At 49.6% G+C, this 19,931-nt stretch overlaps 1 protein-coding gene and 1 long non-coding RNA gene across 3 annotated transcripts; both read left to right on the top strand.

The window, feature by feature from the left end:
- LOC507201 (phospholipase A2, group IIA (platelets, synovial fluid)) lies at positions 1–6,041 on the top strand. Its single transcript, NM_001025324.2, has 5 exons — positions 1–63; positions 2,197–2,246; positions 2,432–2,576; positions 2,829–2,935; positions 5,570–6,041. The coding sequence occupies exons 2-5, from the start codon at positions 2,207–2,209 to the stop codon at positions 5,710–5,712; spliced, it is 435 nt and encodes a 144-aa protein (NP_001020495.1). The 5' UTR covers positions 1–63; positions 2,197–2,206; the 3' UTR covers positions 5,713–6,041.
- A 6,328-nt stretch (positions 6,042–12,369) lies between these two features.
- Positions 12,370–18,110, top strand: LOC104971373 (uncharacterized). 2 transcript variants are annotated; one of them, XR_001495314.3, is made up of 5 exons: positions 12,370–13,179; positions 14,646–14,695; positions 14,893–15,017; positions 15,268–15,368; positions 17,687–18,110. It is a non-coding gene; the product is annotated as an uncharacterized lncRNA (long non-coding RNA). The 2 variants fall into 2 exon arrangements; XR_009492303.1 differs by having other exon boundaries at positions 12,370–14,695.
- Positions 18,111–19,931: the final 1,821 nt, after the last annotated feature.

Raw genomic sequence — 19,931 nt, forward strand, 5'->3', positions numbered from 1 at the left:
AGCTTTCTGTCTGCCCCTGACCTGCTATAGGGTCCCTGGTACGCCGTGTAACCTCCACGTCCTGTAAGTAACAGACCTTTTTTCTTTCAAAATTTTCTGCTGATTATTGCTGAAGGGCCTCTTGCAGTAGTAACCACCCTACTGTCTGGTCCAGCCACCACACTGGTTTTTGAGGGGTTAAGATTGCCACGCAACAGTTGTGCTGTGCTTGAGAGATCAGTGAGCAACTGATCTCAACGATCAGCGGCTTAACACAACCAACTCGTATTTCTCGCCCAGGCAAAGACCACTGAGGGTGTGCAGAACTCTCTCCAACAGGTGTCCTCCCGTGACTGAGGGATCCCAGCTGCCTCCGTCTCTGGTTCCGCCAGGAGGGGAGGAGAAAGGCTGAGGCGATGCATATGGTTTCCACCTCATTGCAGCCTGGCAGTGGGCATCAGCATTGATGTGTTCTGGCCAGATTCAGTCTCCTGGGTCTAACCTGGACGGGGACCCAGAGAATGTCAGGGGAGCAGGCTGAATGGGGATGGGCACCATAGCTTTGGCACACTGGCATTGGGGGATGTGTATTGGCGTGTTAACTGAAGGTTATGGGGGCCAAATTCTTAGCAGTGTTAGAGGGCAGGAAAATGGCATCTGTTTTCGAAATGAAAACTAGAATCACTGTCTCCCTGAGGCTGAGGAAGAGAGCAGTCAGCCCAGTCTCCAAACAGGCAAGCCCTGGGCATGAGGTGGCAGCAGTTTCAGGGTGGGGGGGAAATGCCAGGACAGTCTCTGGCTTCTTCCAGATGGGGATGGGGAGGAGAGGAGAAGAAAGAGGAGCAAGAAGAGAAGCTAGAAACGCTGCCTTGAATCTAAAAAAGGGACCATCTGCCTCCTGCGGTCCTCTTTCTGCTAGACAAGTTCTCACCACCTCCTGAGAGGTTTCCATGATTCCTGAGACTTCACTGAGGCTTAGAATGTACTTCCTGTGAATGGCAGGTTTATGGAATGAACGAATACCAGTAAATGCCCTGTTTTTTATTCCCAAATAGCATATTTAAAAAAAAAAAAAAAAAAAAAACTTGTTCAACAGCAGATGGCCATTGCCCTCTCCTGGAAGTGGGTTCAGGAAGGTCACACCCAGACTCTATTATGGGAATTTATTCACTTAGGAGTGAAACCCATTGGAAAGATGACAAAGTATTTTAAAATTTTGGCATCGGCTAATGGCACATAGCTTTTTTCTATCCTCAGCTCTGTCCTGCCAGTCGATAAGAAGAAAAAAGAGGATTGCCCAGGCCCTGAGGCATGCCAAATTCTTAGTCCAGTAACTGGCGGTATCCCCACCCCATCCCCTATCCCACCAAACCCCAAACTCCCCGAGGGCTCACCTGTTTAACTAGAGTTCAGAATAGACAAGGCAGTCACTGTGAGAAGTCAACCTGAGATCCTCTGAGAAGTCCATAGCCAGAAACCAATACTCAGGCCCTGATGATTGCCCGCCCTGACGAGTGGCTGTGTCCTGTGTGTGTGCACATGTGTGTGTGTGCACACGCAGGCACCCACGAGCACGAGCCTGGTTTGGTATGACAGGGGGGATCTGTGCACAGGTGTGTTGTGCAGGAACGTGATTATATTGTGTGAAATGAAGTCCGCACCAGTAGATGAGCACAGAGTGTGTGTGTGTGTACACACGCATGTGTGCACGAGCAGGTGTGTGTTCTGGGTACAAGTGTAAGGGTGAAAGAGATGGTGCTGCTTTAGTTCTGGAGAAAAACACTGCGGATCGGACCCCATGAGCAGAATTCCCAAGCCTTGACTCCAGTGTGGGGGTGCGTAAGCTACGTACGCTGGGGGACACACAGCCTACGTCCTCTGGGTCTCCCAGTTTGGTGGGATGGCCTGGTCACAGCCTCCCCGGAACTCTCAGGAGGGTGAGGAGCACGGAGGTCTCAGCAGCGTACCACAGGGGAGAGGTGGTCTCGCCCAGCGAGTCATGTAACAAAGCTGGGAGGTGCCCCCTGCGTGCGTCCTGCATGCCCGATGAAGGCAGTCACGCTGGACCCGCCTGGAATGGAAGAGCGTGTCTGCGATCTCCTTTAAAGACTCTCTTCATCAAGATCGTTGAATGTGAACAGGACAGCAGGGACCGGGGCAGAGGCTGGACCGCCTGTTAGAGGATCTAGGCTGGTCTGTCTGTATCTCTCCCCATAGAACCCTCAGCATGAAGACCCTCCTGCTGCTGGCAGTGATCATGGCCATCGGTAAGACTTGAACCTGACCTCTGGCCACAGGGGGCCCAGCCCCGGAGGGAGGCACCCTCCTCCCCCAGCTTCCCTTCCCACCGCATCTGGCCCTCTCTCAGAAGTGGGGCCAAGGGGTGGCAGGGAGAGGCAGAGGGAGGAGCTCATAGGGTCCCAGGCCCCATCACCAGCTGCTGTCCTTCCAGGCCTGCTGCAGGTCCATGGAGATTTGCTGAATTTCCGGAAAATGATCAAGCTCACGACTGGAAAGGAACCTGCGACCCGTTATAGCTTCTATGGCTGCTACTGTGGAATGAGTGGCAGAGGAACCCCCAAGGATGCAACAGACTGGTGAGGCCACCCCAGCCCTCCCTCTGCCCACTTGTGGCCCCACAGGGGGCCAGGAGCTGGAAAGCTCCTGTTATCCCATTTGCACAGAACCCCAGGAAGTCCCAGCTGAAAAAGCAGCCAGACCGTTGGACATTCTGCTCTAGACTGTACCAACGTCTGGGTGTCTCTGCCCAGAGCACAGGCCTGAGACCACAGGACACTGGGCTCCCTGGAGCCTGGGGAGGCAGCTCCAAGAACATACTCTTGTCACAGGTGTTGCAGGGCACATGACTGTTGCTACAAAAACCTGGAGAGTCGCGGGTGTCGCACCAAGTTCCTGAAATACAACGTTACTTATCAAGAGGACCAAATCGTCTGTGGTAAGAAACAGGCTGACAACTCTCAGCCTCCTTGGCTCATTTTCTCCTCTGGGCACTGTGCTGAGCCCAAAGGTAGATACACAGGGACAGTGTCCCTGCCTCAAGAATCTCACAGTGGCCTGGGAAGTAAAGAAAGCCAACACACAACACGGTAGACTCCGCCAGGAAGTAAGAAAGCTGGCGGGGCTCTGAATGCAGCCTGTGGTTCAAGGAAGCTCCCTGAAGATGGGGAATCCTAAACTCAGTCTTCAAGGCTGAGAGGAGTCAGGGGAAAGGAGAGCTGCGAGCATCCCAACAAGAGGACACAGCAGAGTCCAACGGGCCAGAAGGAACTGCAGCCTTTCTGGGCGGCAGAAGGGAAACATGAGGATGAGACAGAGTGAAGAGCGATGATGCTGGAGAGACGGGAAGGGGCTAGGTCAAGTTCCCAAGGCCATGTTGTACTTAGATTTTTGTCCTAAAGCAGTTCAATTCAGTCAGTTCAGTCATTCAGTCATGTCCAACTCTCTGTGACCCCATGAACCGCAGCACACCAGGCCTCTGTGTCCATCACCAACTCCCAGAGTCCACCCAAACCCATGTCCATTGAGTCGGTGATGCCATTCAACCATCTCATCCTCTGTTGTCCCCTTCTCCTCCTGCCCTCAATCTTTCCCAGCATCAGGGTCTTTTCAAATGAGTCAGTGTTTCATATCAGGTGGCCAAAGTATTGGAGTTTCAGCTTCAACATCAGTCTTTCCAATGAATATTCAGGACTGATCGCCTTTACGATGGACTGGTTGGATCTCCTTGCAGTCCAAGGGACTCTCAAGAGTCTTCTCCAACACCACAATTCAAAAGCATCAATTCTTTGGTGCTCAGCTTTCTTTATGGTCCAATACTCACATCCATACATGACCACTGGAAAAACCATAGCTTTGACTAGATGGACCTTTGTTGACAAACTAATGTCTCTGCTTTTCAATATGCTGTCTAGGTTGGTCATAACTTTCGACAGTCCTTAAGGAAATGAGTTAAAACCCAGAATTGCATTTCAGAGGCTCTTGCCAAGTGTGGAAAGAGATACATAGAAGGGGGAGCCAGGAAAAGGCCATTGCCATCGTGCAGAAAAGAGACGGGAGAACTTGACCTATAGCAATGGCGGTCAGGATGGAAGAGGTGGAAAGTCCTGTCAAAATAGCTTTGAGATAGAATCAGTGGAGCTTGGTGGTTGATTGGGCAGGGTTACTGGGAGTTGTTGGTTGGCTGTAGTACTGCATTGGTGGTATAACTGAGGAGGGCCTGGTAGGAGACGGCAGGAGCAGTTCCACGGGGAGCATGTTGAGTTTGGAAGCTTCCAGAACATCCAGGGAGATGGGCAGCAGGCTGCTTGTGAAAAAACTCGCAGCTCAAGGGACGGTCTGGACACAGATGCAGGAGGCAGCCGCAGAGAGAGGAGAGTTGGAGGTTCCCACTCATTTGGTGTTTAAAGGCCGAGAAAGGAGACAGAGGAGGGACAGTCAGAGAAGGAAGGGGGGAGACAAGAAGGCCGAGGAGTGGGCCAGGAGGAGAGGATTAACAGCAGCCGGTTTAACAGAGGGGTCCTCTAGGATGAGGGCTGACCGGGCTTCTTGGGTTTAGAGGCAGAACGACCACTGAGGACCTCAGTGGGAGTTGTTTCCATGGATCTTTGAGGGCAAAGCCAGATTAGAGCGGGTTGGAAGGTGGGTGGGAAATGAAGAGAGGTCATGAGTGTAGACAAAGTTCTGGAGCAAGTTTGGCTGTGGAGGGGAGGAGAGAGATGGGTGGTGGCTGGAAGGAATTGCCTAGTGCCCCAGACCTACTGACCCATGAGTGAGATTTTGAAAACCCACGGACTATTCCTCAACAGCCTGAGGTCTCTAAGATCAGAAATCATGTCTTCCCATCATGACCTTCCACAGGGCTCTGTGGCTTTTGCAGGCTCTGGGTGTCAAGCAACAAGATGCCCACCTAACAGAGGCTCAGAGAGTGAGGAAGTCTGACTCTCCTGTAACAGAGTCTGGGAGAGGGCAGTGCCAGGGTGGGGGCAGCTTCTCAGCTGTGTTGCCAGGGATCCAGTCCTTTCCCAACCTTCTGCTCTGCCACTTTGGCAGTGTGATTCCAAGGCACAGTCTAGGGCTCCAAGAGTCATGGCTTTCCTTTTGCACATCTTTCTTTTTGAGAGAGGAAATTCATCCTTTCTGGAAGTGTCCAGCAGACTTTCCCTTGTGGCTCATTGGTCAGGGCAAGAGTACATGCTCCCCGGACACTCATCACTACAGAGGAAACAGGGATGACCATGACTGGCTTACACCCATCAAGACCCATTCCCAGACCCCAGGGGCCAGGGGCTATGCACCTGAACACATCTGCTGGGGAGAAGAAAGAGACAGTGTCTAACAGCAAGGCTCTTCACAGCATCCCAGTGCATGACTTCTGGTGTCCCACGAGATGGGGTGTGGGCTTCCTGAGGGCAGGAGTTCTGTCTCCCCAACAGTCAGAAATACCTGGACATCCGTGCTTGTTCCAGACTAGAAACCCTGGGAGAACAGGAGCTGTCTTTCCCCCAAGAATTCCCATAAAGATCCATGGACTACTAATGAACATCATTCCATTTATTTATTGTGATTTCAGAGGATGCGGATGACTGCAAGAGTCAAGTGTGTCAGTGTGATAAGATCGCTGCCAATTGCTTCGCAGCAAACCTGAAGACCTACAATAAGAAGCTCCGCTTCTACAATAAGTTTCGGTGCCGAGGGGCTGCCCCCGCGTGCTGAGGGCCCCTCATCCTGGGAGCCTTACCGCCAGACGCTCTTTCCTTCCCTAGTGCCCGACTCCCTACCCTAGCCATGTTCCCTGGCACATGAAGGAACACCCCTCTCCCACCCTAGAGTCCAGCCAGGAGCCCTTCTCTCCCCAGACAGAAAGCTTCTATCCAGAATGAGAAGCTCAACGTCTGGGTGTGTCTACCGGCCCCTTTCCTCTGCTTCTTTGGACAGCAGGATTTCCCCTCCTTTTCCACTCTTCTTCAAGTCCAAAGTCATGTTTAACTGCACAGCTACACCCCTGGCTGGCTCTCCTGAATAAAGCAGTTCACTTGGCAAACTATGTGCCCATGTGTGTGTGTGTGTGTATGTGCTCATGCACACCTGGGCGTAGGCATTCACACACTACCCCAGGCCCTTCTAGTGTGAGAACACACTAGTACTCGTATGGTAGTACAAGTGGAAGGACTTGAAAACACAAGCTTCAGTGTCAGACTGCCCGAGTCAGAGCCCCACCACCGCCACTTCCCTGAGCCTTAGCAACCTCGTCTAAGTAGCGGTCACTTCGGTACCCAGTGCACAGGCTTGCTGGAGAAGTAAAAGGGATAACGGATAAGCACTGGGCCTGACATGCCTGCCTCTGTCATTATCACAAGCAAAACCCAGCCTTCCTCCTCTCCTACACTGGGTGAGGGCAGCTCCTGCTGGCCTGTTGGGCAAAAACCGAAGTGTGGTTCCTGGTGTCTGGGGTCTATAGTCCAAGCCTCCTGTGAGATACATTCTTGTATGTTGCCACCCAGAGGTGGGCCAGTGTAACACTGGCCACCAGTGGGACTCTCAGGGCATTTGTCCCCTCGCCCAGGGCTGGCTTCCTGGGCTTGTGACCCAGGCAGAGTCCCAGTGGACCCTGCACCTAGTCTACGGCTCTATCCAGCTGTTGCAAATTATTGATGATGTGGAATCTTGCATTTTATTCTGCACAGGGACCCACAGATTCGGCAGCTGGTCCTGCCCTCAAGGCTACTTCCTCTTTTCTAATCTAGGGTACCTCTCGGATATTCCCACCTGGACCAGAAGTCTTTATTAATCGTCATCAGAGCTGCTGGCTGTGTACAGTGGGGAAGCACTCTAGGGAACAAAGAGTCCATGGCTTTTCATGGGCTGAGTCCCTACCAGGAAGGATGAGGAGCCTTCCCTTCTTCCCACTGGGGGTCTTCTATCCTTACAGGATGCGATAATGCCCCCTTTTGGGCCCCTGACAGTATTTGATTGAGGTTTCTGTTTATTCATTTACTACATAACTTTCTTTTCGTAGGCTTCCCTGGTGCCTCAGACTGTAAAGAATCTTTCTGAAATGCAGAAGAACCGAGTTCAATCCCTGGGTTGGGAAGATCCCCTGGAGAAGGAAATGACTACCCACTCCAGTATTCTTGCCTGGAGAATCCCATGGACAGAGGAGCCTGATGGGCTACAGTCCGTGGGGTCGCAAAGAGTCAAACACGACTGAGCAGCTAACACTTTCACTTTGGGGCTTCCCTGCTCCCTCAGATAGTAAAGAATCTGCCTTCAGTGCAAGAGACCTGGGTTTGATCCCTGGATTGGGAAGATACCCTGGAGGAGGGAAAGGCTACCCACTCCAGTATTCTTACCTAGAGAATTCCATGGATAGAGGAGCCTGACGGGCTGGAGTTCATGGGTTGCAAAGCGTTGGACATGATTGAGTGATTGACACTTCCTTTTGTAAATGTATTTTCAAATTAGTTTCTTTAAAAAGCAGAGTAAAGAAAAAGTAGGAAACAGAGAGTATAGAAAAAGTTCAACCATGATCCTGATATTGGAAGCAACCACTGACAATAGGCTGACATGTCTAATTATCAACAGCTTCAGAAAACTTTTCTGAGCACTGACTGTCCCGCGTGAGCAAGTCCATCCTGTGCAAAGCAGCAGCCTTCTTCCCCGTGACACTCCGGCCACCCCCACCCATCATTGCTGCCTCGTTCCCTCTTGCTTCATCACCACCTAATATTCCACCGTTGACTCTCTTTTTAACTTTGTATTTTCTATTGGTGTATAACTGATTAATAAATAATGTTGTGAGAGTTTCAGGTGAGCAGCCCTACATATACATGTATCCATTCTCCCCCAAAACTCCCCCCCACATCCAGCCTGCCACATAACAGTGAGCTGAGTTTCATGTGCTACAGAGGAGGTCCCTGTTGATTACCCACTTTAAATATAGCGGTGTGTACCTGTCCACCCCAAACGCCCTAACTATCCCTGCCCCTCATCCATCCCCTGGCAACCATAAGCTCATTCTCAAAATCATAGTTGACTCTTGAAGAACCAGGATTTGGATTCCATTTATACTAGGATTTTTTTTCAATAAATAGGCGCTCCAGTAACACATAATCCAAGGTTAGTTGAACTGACATATATGGGGAATGGATGACACCGAGAGCAGACTATCAAGCTGGGTGCACATCTGCGACTGTGTAGAGGGTCGGTGCTGCTAACCCCCGTGTCTCTCAAGGGTCAGCTGTGTATCGCTCACCTATTGTGCCTTTTGTTTCATTGTCTGTCTCTCTCCACCAAAATGTAAGCCCCGTGAGAGTGTTTTTGTTTTTCACTAATGTACTCCAAGTGCTAAAATTAGCCCTTGGATGAAGGAGGCTGAACAAGAAACCAGACAATGAATTTTGAATTCATAGGGAAAATCCTGAAAGATGAAAAAGGAGAGGCAGTCTGTGACATCACCAGAGTCCTTGAATGCGGGGACCTGGACATGATACCAGGGGCCACCAGGATACACGGGGGTGGGGCAGTTTGCCTGCCATAGAGACAACAGTATTCCCAAGTTGAAGTGCTTAGTAAAAGGCGAAGGCCTAGCCCATCACCTCTGAACTTCATTTAGGCCTAAAACCAATGGCCATAAGAGCAAAAATATAGATGGGGAAAAAAGGGCATAACCTAAACACTCAGAATTATGCTTTATTGGGGGCTTTACTGAGGACTTCAGCCTGGATACAGTCTCTCAGGTAGGTCTGAAGACTGTTCTCAGGGATAGGGAGGAACCAGGATATATAGGAATTTTTGCAAAAAAGGCAAACATACAACAACCCAAAAAAGCCCAGGGAGTTAACATCAAAAGATACCTGCCAACTAGAGGAAAACCAGATATCTCAAGTTAACGAATTTGTCACTTTTCTGTGTATTAAAAGAGGCAAGAATCTGGGCTTGATGCGATCATTCCTGTGATAGACACCTGACCTACCTGGGGCCGGTATCCTGTTTCCCTCCAACCCAAACCCCCTCGGGGACACTGTCAGGGGCGGCTGCTGGCCTGATGGCCATGCCATCCTCTGTTTACTGAGACTGAAGGGGGCATTCTTTGTCTTCAAGCCCCAGATGGCAAGGACCCACAAAGATCCCTGGAGGTTTTTTTATTTCCTAGGAATTTGTAACAGGTACCACAAGTACCTGAGTAGCTTAAGCAATAGAAATTTCTGGGCTCTCATTTTGGAGACCTGAACTCTAAGATCAAGGTGCCAGTGAGGTTGGTTTCTTTCTGAGGTCTGTGGGGGAGGCTCTGTTCCTCCCTCTCCCCAGTATCTGGGGATCCTGGCCATCTTTAGGCTTCCTTGGTGTATAGAAGCATCCCCACCTCAAACTCAGCCTTCACTTTCATGTGGAATTCTCCCTGTGAAGATGTGTGTCTTTGTCGAAACTTCTGCTTCTTCTAAAGATACCAGTCATCCTGCTTAGGCCCACTCTAATAGCCTTATCCTAACTCATCACCTCCATAAAGACTGTGTTCCCAAAGACATCCTGAGGTCTTAACGAAGGTCAGGATTCAATGTAGGAATTTGGTGGGGACAAATTTGGTGGTCAATACTTCACACTGGTCTAGCTCTTCAAGGTCAGCTCTTCAAGGTCTAGTATCTTCAAGATGAATGTTGCCTGAAATGGTTATGAGTCAGTACAGATAGGTTCAGTGCAGTCGCTCAGTCGTGTCCGACTCTTTCCAACCACATGGACTACAGGACGCCAGGCCTCCCTGTCCATCACCAACTCCCGGAGTTTACTCAAACTCATGTCCCTTGAGTCAGTGATGCCATCCAATCATCTCATCCTCTGTAGTCCCCTTCTCCTCCTGCCCTTAATCTTTCCCAGCATCAGGGTCTTTCCAATGAGTCAGTTCTTCACATCAGGTGGCCAAAGTATTGGAGCTTCAGCTTCAACATCAGTCCTTCCAATGAATATTCAGCACTGAAGATGGCAAGAATACACAGAAAATCTATACAAAAAAGATCTTCACGACCCAGGTAATCACTGGTGTGATCACTCACCTAGAGCCAGACATCCTGGAATGTGAAGTCAAGTGGACCTTAGGAAGCATCACTATGAACAAAGCTGGTGGAGGTGATGGAATTCTTGAGCTATTTCAAACACTAAAAGATGATGCTGTGAAAGTGCTGCACTCAAGATGCCAGCAAATTTGGAAAACTCAGCAGTGGCCACAGGACTGGAAAAGGTCAGTTTTCATTCCAATCCTAAAGAAAGGCAATGCCAAAGAATGCTCAAACTACCGCACAATTGCACTCATCTCACATGCTAGCAAAGTAATACTCAAAATTCTCCAAGCCAGGCTTAAATAGTATGTGAACCATGAACATCCAGATATTCAAGCTGGTTTTAGAAAAGGCAGAGGAACCAGAGATCAAATTGCCAACATCTGCTGGATCATGGAAAAAGCAAGAGAGTTCCATAAAAACATCTATTTCTGCTTTATTGACTATGCCAAAGCCTTTGACTGTGTGGATCACAACAAACTGTGGAAAATTCTGAAAGAGATGGGAATACCAGACCACCTGACCTGCCTCCTGAGAAATCTGTATGCAGGCCAAGAAGCAACAGTTAGAACTGGACATTGAACAAAAGGCTGGTTCCAAATTGGGAAAGGAGTACATCAAGGCTGTATATTGTCATCCTGCTTCTTTAACTTATATGCAGAGTACATCATGAGAAACACTGGGCTGGATGAAGCACACACTGGAATCAAGATTGCCAGGAGAAATATCAATAACCTCAGATATTCAGATGACACCACCCCTATGGCAGAAGGTGAAGAAGAACTAAAGAGCCTCTTGATGAAAGTGAAAGAGGAGAGTGAAAACATTGGCTTAAAAGTCACGATTCAGAAAACAAAGATCATGACATCTGGTCCCATAACTTAGTGGCAAATAGATGGGAAAACAATGGAAACAGTGACAGACTTTATTTTGGGGGGCTCCAAAATCACTGCAGATGGTGACTGCAGCCATGAAATTAAAAAAGGCTTGCTCCTTGGAAGAAAAGTTGTGACCAACCTAGATAGCATATTAAAAAGAAGAGACATTACTTTGTCAAAAAAGGTGCATCTAGTCAAAACTATAGTTTTTCCAGTGGTCATGTATGGATGTGAGAGTTGGACCTAAAGAGAGCTGAGCGCTGAAGAACTGATGCTTTTGAACCATGGTGTTGGAGAAGACTCTTGAGAGTCCCTTGGACTGCAAGGAGATCCAACCAGTCCATCCTAAAGGAGATCAGTCCTGAATATTCATTGGAAGGACTGATGCTGAAGCTGAAACTCCAATACTTTGGCCATCTGATGTGGAGAACTGACTCATTTGAAAAGACCCTGATGCTAGGAAAGATTAAAGGCAGGAAAGAAGGGGGTGACAGAGGATGAGATGGTTGGATGGCATCACCAACGCAATGGACTTGAGTTTGAGTAAGCTATGAGAGTTGGTGATGGACAGGGAAGCCTGGCGTGCTGCAGTCCAGGGGGTCACAAAGAGTTGGACATGACTGAGCTACTGAACTGAACTGAACAGCTTTTGGCACCAGATGACCCAAGTATCAGAGCTTCGACCTCTACATCAGTCCTTTCAATGAATCCTCAGTGTTTATTTCCTTTAAGATTGACTGGTTTGGTCTCCCTGCAGTCTAAGGGACTCTCAAGAGTCTTCTCCAGCACCACATTTCAAAAGCCTCAATTCTTTGGCACTCAAGCTTTCTCCATGGTACAACTCTCACATCCACACATGATTACTGGAAAAACTATCTCTTTGACTACAAAAGATAAACTGTACATAAAACAATCCAGTTGATGCTGGTAAGACCACCAATGGCTAATTTCAAGATGACTCTGAGAGCTGACTGTGCAGTTTCTGCATGTAGCCTTCTCCCTCTGCCTGTAAAAGCGTATACCTGATTGTCTGTTGGACAGGCATCCGCCCTCTGCACCCTATCCCTACCCAGTCATCAGCATCCAACAGAAAGCAAACTCTCCACCAACCTCTCCTCTTCATGGCCTTTTAAGTGGCAAGCAGCCGGACCTCGGTTCCGTAACATCCTGACAGTTGTTTCGGGATTTGTTTAGTCTTTTATAAATTAAGTGCCTGATGACCTTTGCCTGGGGCCTGATAGCCTTTGATTAGCGCCTGATATCTTCTGATTGCCAGGCACCCACTTCAAAGACAGCTATCTAGAATAAACACCTTGCCAGCAACATGACTACATAAAGGGCCATATTGCTTCCCCTCTAAGGCTCCTTTGTATTGGAGATTTTGGTTAATCTTTTGGGCCACTTGTTTTTCCTCTTCCAGCACTCTACAGTGCCGCTCACTTGTTTTAAATTCACCAGGAAAGAGTGAGCACACAAAACCCTAGGCCCCAACCTTCAACCTCCATAAAAGCAGAACCCCAGACCCGAGATCTCCAGCTTTCTCTACCCCTGACCTCCCTGTGGGGTCCCAGGTGGGCCATGTAACTTCCAGGTCCTGTAAGTAATAAAACTTTATACTCTCAGTTTTCTGATGATCATGGCTGAAGGGTATCTTGCAGTAGTAATAACCGTATGGTCTGGTCCAGCCACAACATTGCTTATTAAGGGGTTAAGACTGCTATGCAACACTTTTCCTCATCACTGATCTCAAAGATCAGCTGTTTAACACAAGAAACTTGTATTTCTCGCCCAGGCAAAGATCACTGAGGGTCTGCGGGCCTTTCTCTGATGGGTGTCCCGCATGCTGTGACAGAGGGATCCAAGCTGCCTCCAGCTTCTGGTTCCAACATGAGGGGCAAAGAGAGCCTGGGGCATCGCACACACATTTACCTCACTGCAGCCTGGCATGGCCCTCAGCACTGATGCCCACACTTTCCTGACCAGGTTCAGTCTCCAGGGCCTAACCTGGAGCGGGGGCTGGAGAAGGTGGGGAACCAGCCAGAAAGGGGATGGGCATCACAGGCTCTGCTATCTGCCTTTTGAGGGATGGGTGTTGGGAAGTGTTAACTGAAAGCCATCGCAGCTAAATTCTTAGCAGTGGTGAAGGGCTTGAAAAAGGCATCTGTTTTGGAAATAGAATCACTGTCTGTCTGAGGCTGAAGAAGAAAGAGCAATAGATCCCAGGAGTGTCTATCCGCTCCATCTCCAAATGGGTAAGGACTGGAGACGAGGGGGTGGCAATACTTGAAGGGGAAATTCCAAAACACTCTCTGGCTTTTTCCAGTTTGGGCAGGAGGAGGAGAGGAGAAGAAAGAGGAGCAAGAAGGTGGAAGTGCTGGTCCAAGTCCTAGGAAAGGGACCACCTACCCCACTGCAGTTCTTTCCCTGCTGGGGCCCCTGGGGGCGGGACAAGTTCTCATCACCTCCTGAGAGGTTCACAGGGGTCCTGGCACTTTGTGGAGGCTTAGTATGTACTTCTTGAATGACTGGTTTATGGAATGAATGAATAACACTAACTGCCCTGCTTCTTATTCCCAACTGGCTTACTTAGCAGCAGAAAGGAAAAATCCTTGGTCAGCAGCAGATGGCCCTTGCCCTTTCCTGGAAGTGGGTTCAGGAGGGTCACACCCAGACCCAGTTATGGGAATTTATTCACTCAGAGAGAGAACCACAGGAAAGATGACAAAATAATCTTCAGTTTTGTCATCAGCTAATGCCACATAAGGATGGAAAAACCCTCAGTTCTGTACTGCTGATGAGAGAGGAAAAAGAGGATTGTCTAGGGGCAGTGGCATTTCAAAGTCTGAGTCCAGGAACTGGTGGTATCCTCACCCGTCCCCTAACCCACTAATCCCAAGCTCCCCGAAGGATCAGCTATTTAACTGGAGTTAGGAATAAACAGGGCAGTCACTTGGAGCCATCAACTCAGGATCCTCTGATAAGTAAAGAGCCGGAAATGAACACCCAGTACCTGATGACTGGCCGCCTTCCAGAGTGGCTGTGGTGTCCATGTGTGTACACGTGAGTGCAAGACTGCACGTGCTTGATCTGGTGAGACGAGAAGGTGTGGTGTGCACAAGTGTGTTGTGTGCGTATGTGAATAAATTATGTAAAAGAATGTCTACACTAGTAGATGAGCTCAAGACTGTGTGTGTGTGTGTGTGCATGAGTAGGTGTGTGTTTGTGTATGTACCTGTGTAAGGGTTCAAAGAAAGGGAGATGTTTTATTTCTGGAGAAAAACACTACGGACCTGACTCCATGAGTGGAATTCCCAAGCCTTGACTCCAGTGTGGAGGGTAAGTAAGATTTATCTAATGGGGGACACACAGCTTAGACCTCAGAGATCTCAAAGTTTCTTCTGATGACCTGGTCACAACCTCCCAGGAACACTTATTCAAATGAGAATCATGAAGGTCTCAGTGTTTCATGGGGCGAGGGGTGGTCTTGAGCAGTGAAATGTTTACCAAAGCTGGGAAGCGCCCTCTCCACGTGTACTCTATGCCTGATGAAGGCAGTCACGCTGGACCTTCCTGGGCTGAGAAGCGAGTCTGCGAGTTCTTTAAATACTCTCTTCATCTGAACTGTTGAATGTGAGAAGGACAGTAGTATTCTGGGCAGAAGTTAGTATTCCCCTGGAAGAGGAGTCTAGGCCGTTCTATCTGTATTTCTCCCCCACAGAACCCTCAGCATGAAGACCCTCCTGCTGCTGGCAGTGATCATGGCCTTTGGTAAGAGTTGACCCTACTACCAGAAGGGGGACAGCCCAGGGAGGGGGGCACTTTCAATCCCAAGGCTCTCTTCCCATTGCATCCGGCCCCCTCTCTGTGGGGAGGGGAGAGGGGTTGGCAGAGAGAGGCGGAGGAGTGCGTGCTGCCCCAGGCCCCATCCCAGGCCTTCTCCTTCCAATCCTCCTGTCGGTCCACAGAGATATGGTGGATTTGGGGAAATGATCAAGCATACAACAGGAAAGGGAGCCCTGTTCAGCTACGGTGCCTACGGCTGCTACTGAGCAGTGGGTGGCAGAGGATCCCCCAAGGATGCAACGGATCGGTGAGGCCACCCCAGATGGTGAGACCAGCCCTCTGCCCACCTGTGGCCCCAGCTGGGGTGGGAGCTAAAGGCTCATGCCATCGTCAAAGAACTCCAGGGAATTCCAGCTGAAAAACCAGCCAACCTGGTGGAAACTGTGCTCTCAACTATTCCCATGTCCCTGGGTCTCTCCCAACAGGGGCAGAGACCAGGGGGCACTGGGCTCCCTGGAGCATAGGGAGGCAGCCTCAATAGCTCAGTCTTGTCACAGGTGCTGTTGGACGCATGACTGGTGGTACAGAAAACTGCAGAATCGTGGGTATGGCACCAAGTTCCTGAAATATAGTTATTGCCATGGCCAAATCATCTGTGGTAAGAACGAGTTCTACAACTGCACCCAGCCTCCTCTGCTCTTTTTCCTGTGTTCGCTGTGCCAGGCACCAGAGCTAGATACAAAGGGACAGGGTCTCTGCCTCAAGGGGCTCACAGTTGAGTGGGAAGTAAGGAAAAGGAAAATACAACTCAGTGGAATCTGATGCACAGTGAGGAAAAGGGCAGGGCTCTGAACACAGCCTGAAGGTCAAGGAAGGCTCCTCAGAATGAGGGTCAAGGAAGGCTCCTCAGGATGGTGACCTCCAAGCTGCAGCCTCAAGGCGGAGAGGAGTCAAGGGGAAGGAGGGTTGGGGCATCCCACCAAGACGACACAGCAGGGTCCAGGAGGCCAGGGGGTGCTGGAGCAGTTCTGTGCTGCGGGAGGGAAATGTGAGGGTGAGACAGAGCGGTGAGTGATGATGCCAGTGAGAAAGAAAGGCATCGTGTTCCATTTACATTTTGTCCTAAAGAATCAGCGAGCTCTTGGGGAAAGGAGTGGCGTGACCAGACCTGCATTTCAGAGGACTTGCTCCGGCTGAGGGTGGATGGAGACAGAGCGGAGGGTGGCATTGTCGTGATGCAGAAAAGACAGGAAGAGCTTGACCTATAGCAAAGGTGGTCAGGATGCAAGAGGTGGAAAGTACTATCGAGATATCTTTGAGATAGAATCAATAGAGCTTGGTGGTGGACTGGGACTGCTGGTTGGCCGTATGACTGTGTCCGTTGTAGAACTGAGGAGGGCCTGGTAGGAGAGAGCAGGAGGAGTTCCGTAGGGAGCAGGTTGAGTTTGGAAGCTTCCAGAACACCCAGGGAGATGGGCAGCAGGCAGTGGGATGAAGGAACTGGCAGCTTAAGGGAGAGTCTGGACACAGATTCATGAGGCGGCCGCAGAGACAAGAGAGCTGGATGAACCCCCCACCATTTGATGCTTAAAGGCCCAGAAAGAAGAGAGAAGACAGTCAGAGAGAGAGGAGACGAGCCAAGAAGGTCAAGGAGTTGGCCAGGTGGAGAGGATTAACAGTAGCCAGGTTAACAGAGGGGTCCTCCAGGATAAGGGCTGAGCAGACTCCTTGGATTTAGAGGCAAGAAAACCACTAAGGACTCAGTGGGGGCTGTTTCCATGAGACTGTGAGGGCAAAGCCAGATTAGAGCGGGTTGGAAGGTGGGTGGGAAGTGAAGCAGAGCTAAGAAATGTAGACCACCATCTAGAGCAAGTTTGCTGGGGAAGGAGAGAAGGGGGATGGGATGGTGGCTGCAAGGGATTTCCCAGTGCCCCAGACAGCTGACCCATGAGTGCAGTTTTCAGACACCATGGACTATTATTCCCCAACAGCCTGAGTTCCTCAAACTCAGAAATTTTATCTCCCCGTCATGACCTTTCCATAGAGTTATGTCCCCTTAGAAGGATCTAGCTAGCAAGCATCAAAATTCCCAACAGAGGCTCAGACAATGAGGAAGTCTGACTTTCCTGTAACAGAAGAATGGAAGACAGTGTCAGGACTGGGCAGCTTTCCCAGCTGTGTGGACAAGAGTCCAGTCTTCCCTAGCCTCTCTGCCACGCTGGCAATGTGACACTTAGGCACGCTCAGAGCTCCAAAGGTTGTGGCTTCACCCTATGGAAGAGGCCTTCCCTTTACACGTCCCCGGAAGCCCCAGCAGACTTTCCCTCGTGGCTCACTGGTCAGGGCAAGGTCACGTGCTTCCCATACATTAATCACTACAAAGGAAACCGGAACGACCATGACTGGTTTACACCTGTCGAGAACCATTCCTCGACACCAGGGGCCAGGGGCTTTGCCTCTGAAAACACAGCTATGGCGATGAAAAGACAAGGGCTGACAGAGAGGTTTTTCACAGAATCCCAGTGCTCAGCTGCTGCTGTCCCCATCAGATGGGGTGTGGGCTTCCTGCAGGCAGCAATTCTGTCTCCTCATCAGTCAGAAATATCTGGACATCGGTGCTTTTCCCAGACTAGAAACCCTGGGAGAACACAGCATGTGTCTATCCCCCATGTTTCCCACAAGAATATTGTTAATATTGTTAATATTCCTAGAATATTAACAAACCCCTATCTGGTGTTTGGTCTTCCTGGGTGGCACGAGACGTAAAGAATCTTCCTGTCAATAGAGGAGACATAAGAGACTCAGCTTCCATCTCTGGGTCGGGAAGATCCCCTGGAGGACAGTATCCTTCCTAGAGAATCCCTTGGACAGAGGAGCCTGGTGGGCTACAGTCCAGAGGGTCACAAAGAGTTGGACCCAACTGAAGTGATTTGGCACACACACACTCATCCCGTGCTTATTTTCTTGTGATTTTAGAGGATTGGACCTACTTTAAATGTCAATGGTACAAATGTGATCAAATAGCTATCATTTGTTCTGCAAGAAACAAGAAGATCTATAATAAAAAGCTCCAAGACTACAGCAACCGTCAGTGCAAAGGGAGTACACCCTGAGCCTGGACACCTTGCCTCCTAAAGCCGAGTTTCCACTTAGCACCGCACTCCCTAGCCTAGCCATGTTCCCTGGCAAATGAAGGAAACCCGCTCTCCCATCCTAGACACAAGTCAGGAGGTCTTCTCGCCCCAAACAGAAGCCTCTGTCCAGAAGGAGACGCTCAAGGCTGGGCGTGGATGCCCAGCCCCTTCCCCCGCTCCGCTTCCTTGGGAAGCAGGCAATTTTTCCACCGCTCCACTCCTCTTTAAGTCCAATGCCATGTTTTGCTGTGGCAGCTACACTCCTGGTTGACTCTTCTGAATAAAGCAATTTATTTGGCAAACCATGCATGTGTGTGTGTGTGTGTGTGTGTGTGAGTGTGTGTGTGTGTTGTGCTCCCTGGCTCTTCTAGTGCAAGAACTAACTAGTACAAGGCAATCAAGTGTAAAGGGTTAAAAACACCAGCCTTAGAGTCAGAAGGGCTGAGTCAGACCCCACCACTGCTTCCATATGCCCTTATCTAAGTAGATAGCACTTTGGTACCAGCTCACAGGCTTGTTAGAGATGGAAAAGGGACACCGGGTGTGAAGCGCTGGGCCTGGCCTATCTGCATCTGTGCTTCTCACTGCAAGTAAAGCCCAGCCTTCCAGCCTCCTTCCCTGGGCAAGAGCAGCTCCTGCTGGCCAGCTGGGGGCAAACAGCAGGTCTGCTCCTGATCTGGGGGAGGCACAGGCCCGTCTTCTGTAAGGCATGGTCTCCCACGTTGCCAGCGGGCTGAAGGTGGGTCAGTGCATTGGGAATTCAGACCACCACCGGGACTCTCAGGGCATTTGTCCCCTCGCCCAGGGCTGGCTTCCTGGGCTTGTGACCCAGGCAGACCCAATGGGCACTGCGCCTAGTTCACTGCTCTGTCCAGGCATCGCAGTGTTGTTCATGACATGGAATCCTGCATTTAATTCTGCACTGGGACCCACAAAGTAGGTATCTGGTCCTACCCTCACTGGGATGCTAATTCCCTTCTTGTTATCCTGGGTTCCTCTGAGATATTCCCACCTGGACCTGTATTCTTTAATAATTGTCATCAGAGCCACTGTGTACAGTGGGGAAGTGCTCTAGGAAGCAGAGTCCGTGTCTTTTCATTGGCTGAGTCTTTTCTGAGAAGGGAGTCTTTTCTTTCCTTCTTTCTTGGGCTCTTCTGTCCTTACAGGGTGTGAGAGCGCCCCCTTCTGGTTCCCTGACTGTATCTCAATGAGGCTTCTGTTTATTCTTTTCTTTTTTTTTTTTTTTTTACTTTTTTTTAAATTTTATTTTATTTTTAAACTTTACATAATTGTATTAGTTTTGCCAAATATCAAAATGAATCCGCCACAGGTATACATGTGTTCCCCGTCCTGAACCCTCCTCCCTCCTCCCTCCCCATACCATCCCTCTGGGCCGTCCCAGTGCACTAGCCCCAAGCATCCAGTATCGTGCATCGAACCTGGACTGGCATCTCGTTTCATACATGATATTTTACATGTTTCAATGCCATTCTCCCAAATCTTCCCACCCTCTCCCTCTCCCTCTCCCACAGAGTCCATAAGACTGTTCTATACATCAGTGTCTCTATTGTTGTCTCTTACACAGGGTTATTATTACCATCTTTCTAAATTCCATATATATGCGTTAGTATACTGTATTGGTGTTTTTCTTTCTGGCTTACTTCACTCTGTATAATAGGCTCCAGTTTCATCCACCTCATTAGAACTGATTCAAATGTATTCTTTTTAATGGCTGAGTAATACTCCATTGTGTATATGTACCACAGCTTTCTTATCCATTCATCTGCTGATGGACATCTAGGTTGCTTCCATGTCCTGGCTATTATAAACAGTGCTGCGATGAACAATGGGGTACATGTGTCTCTTTCCCTTCTGGTTTCCTCAGTGTGTATGCCCAGCAGTGGGATTGCTGGATCATAAGGCAGTTCTCCACTATGGAGAACAGTGTGGAGATTCCTTAAAAAACTGTTTATTCTTTTCTTACAGAGTGAAGCTCAATCGCGTCAGACTCTTTGTGACCCCATGGGTTATACAGTCCGTGGAATTCTCCAGGCCAGAATACTGGAGTGGGTAGCCTTTCCTTTCTC

The sequence above is a fragment of the Bos taurus genome, chromosome 2, assembly GCF_002263795.3.
Source record: "Bos taurus isolate L1 Dominette 01449 registration number 42190680 breed Hereford chromosome 2, ARS-UCD2.0, whole genome shotgun sequence".
NCBI lineage: Eukaryota > Metazoa > Chordata > Mammalia > Artiodactyla > Bovidae > Bos > Bos taurus.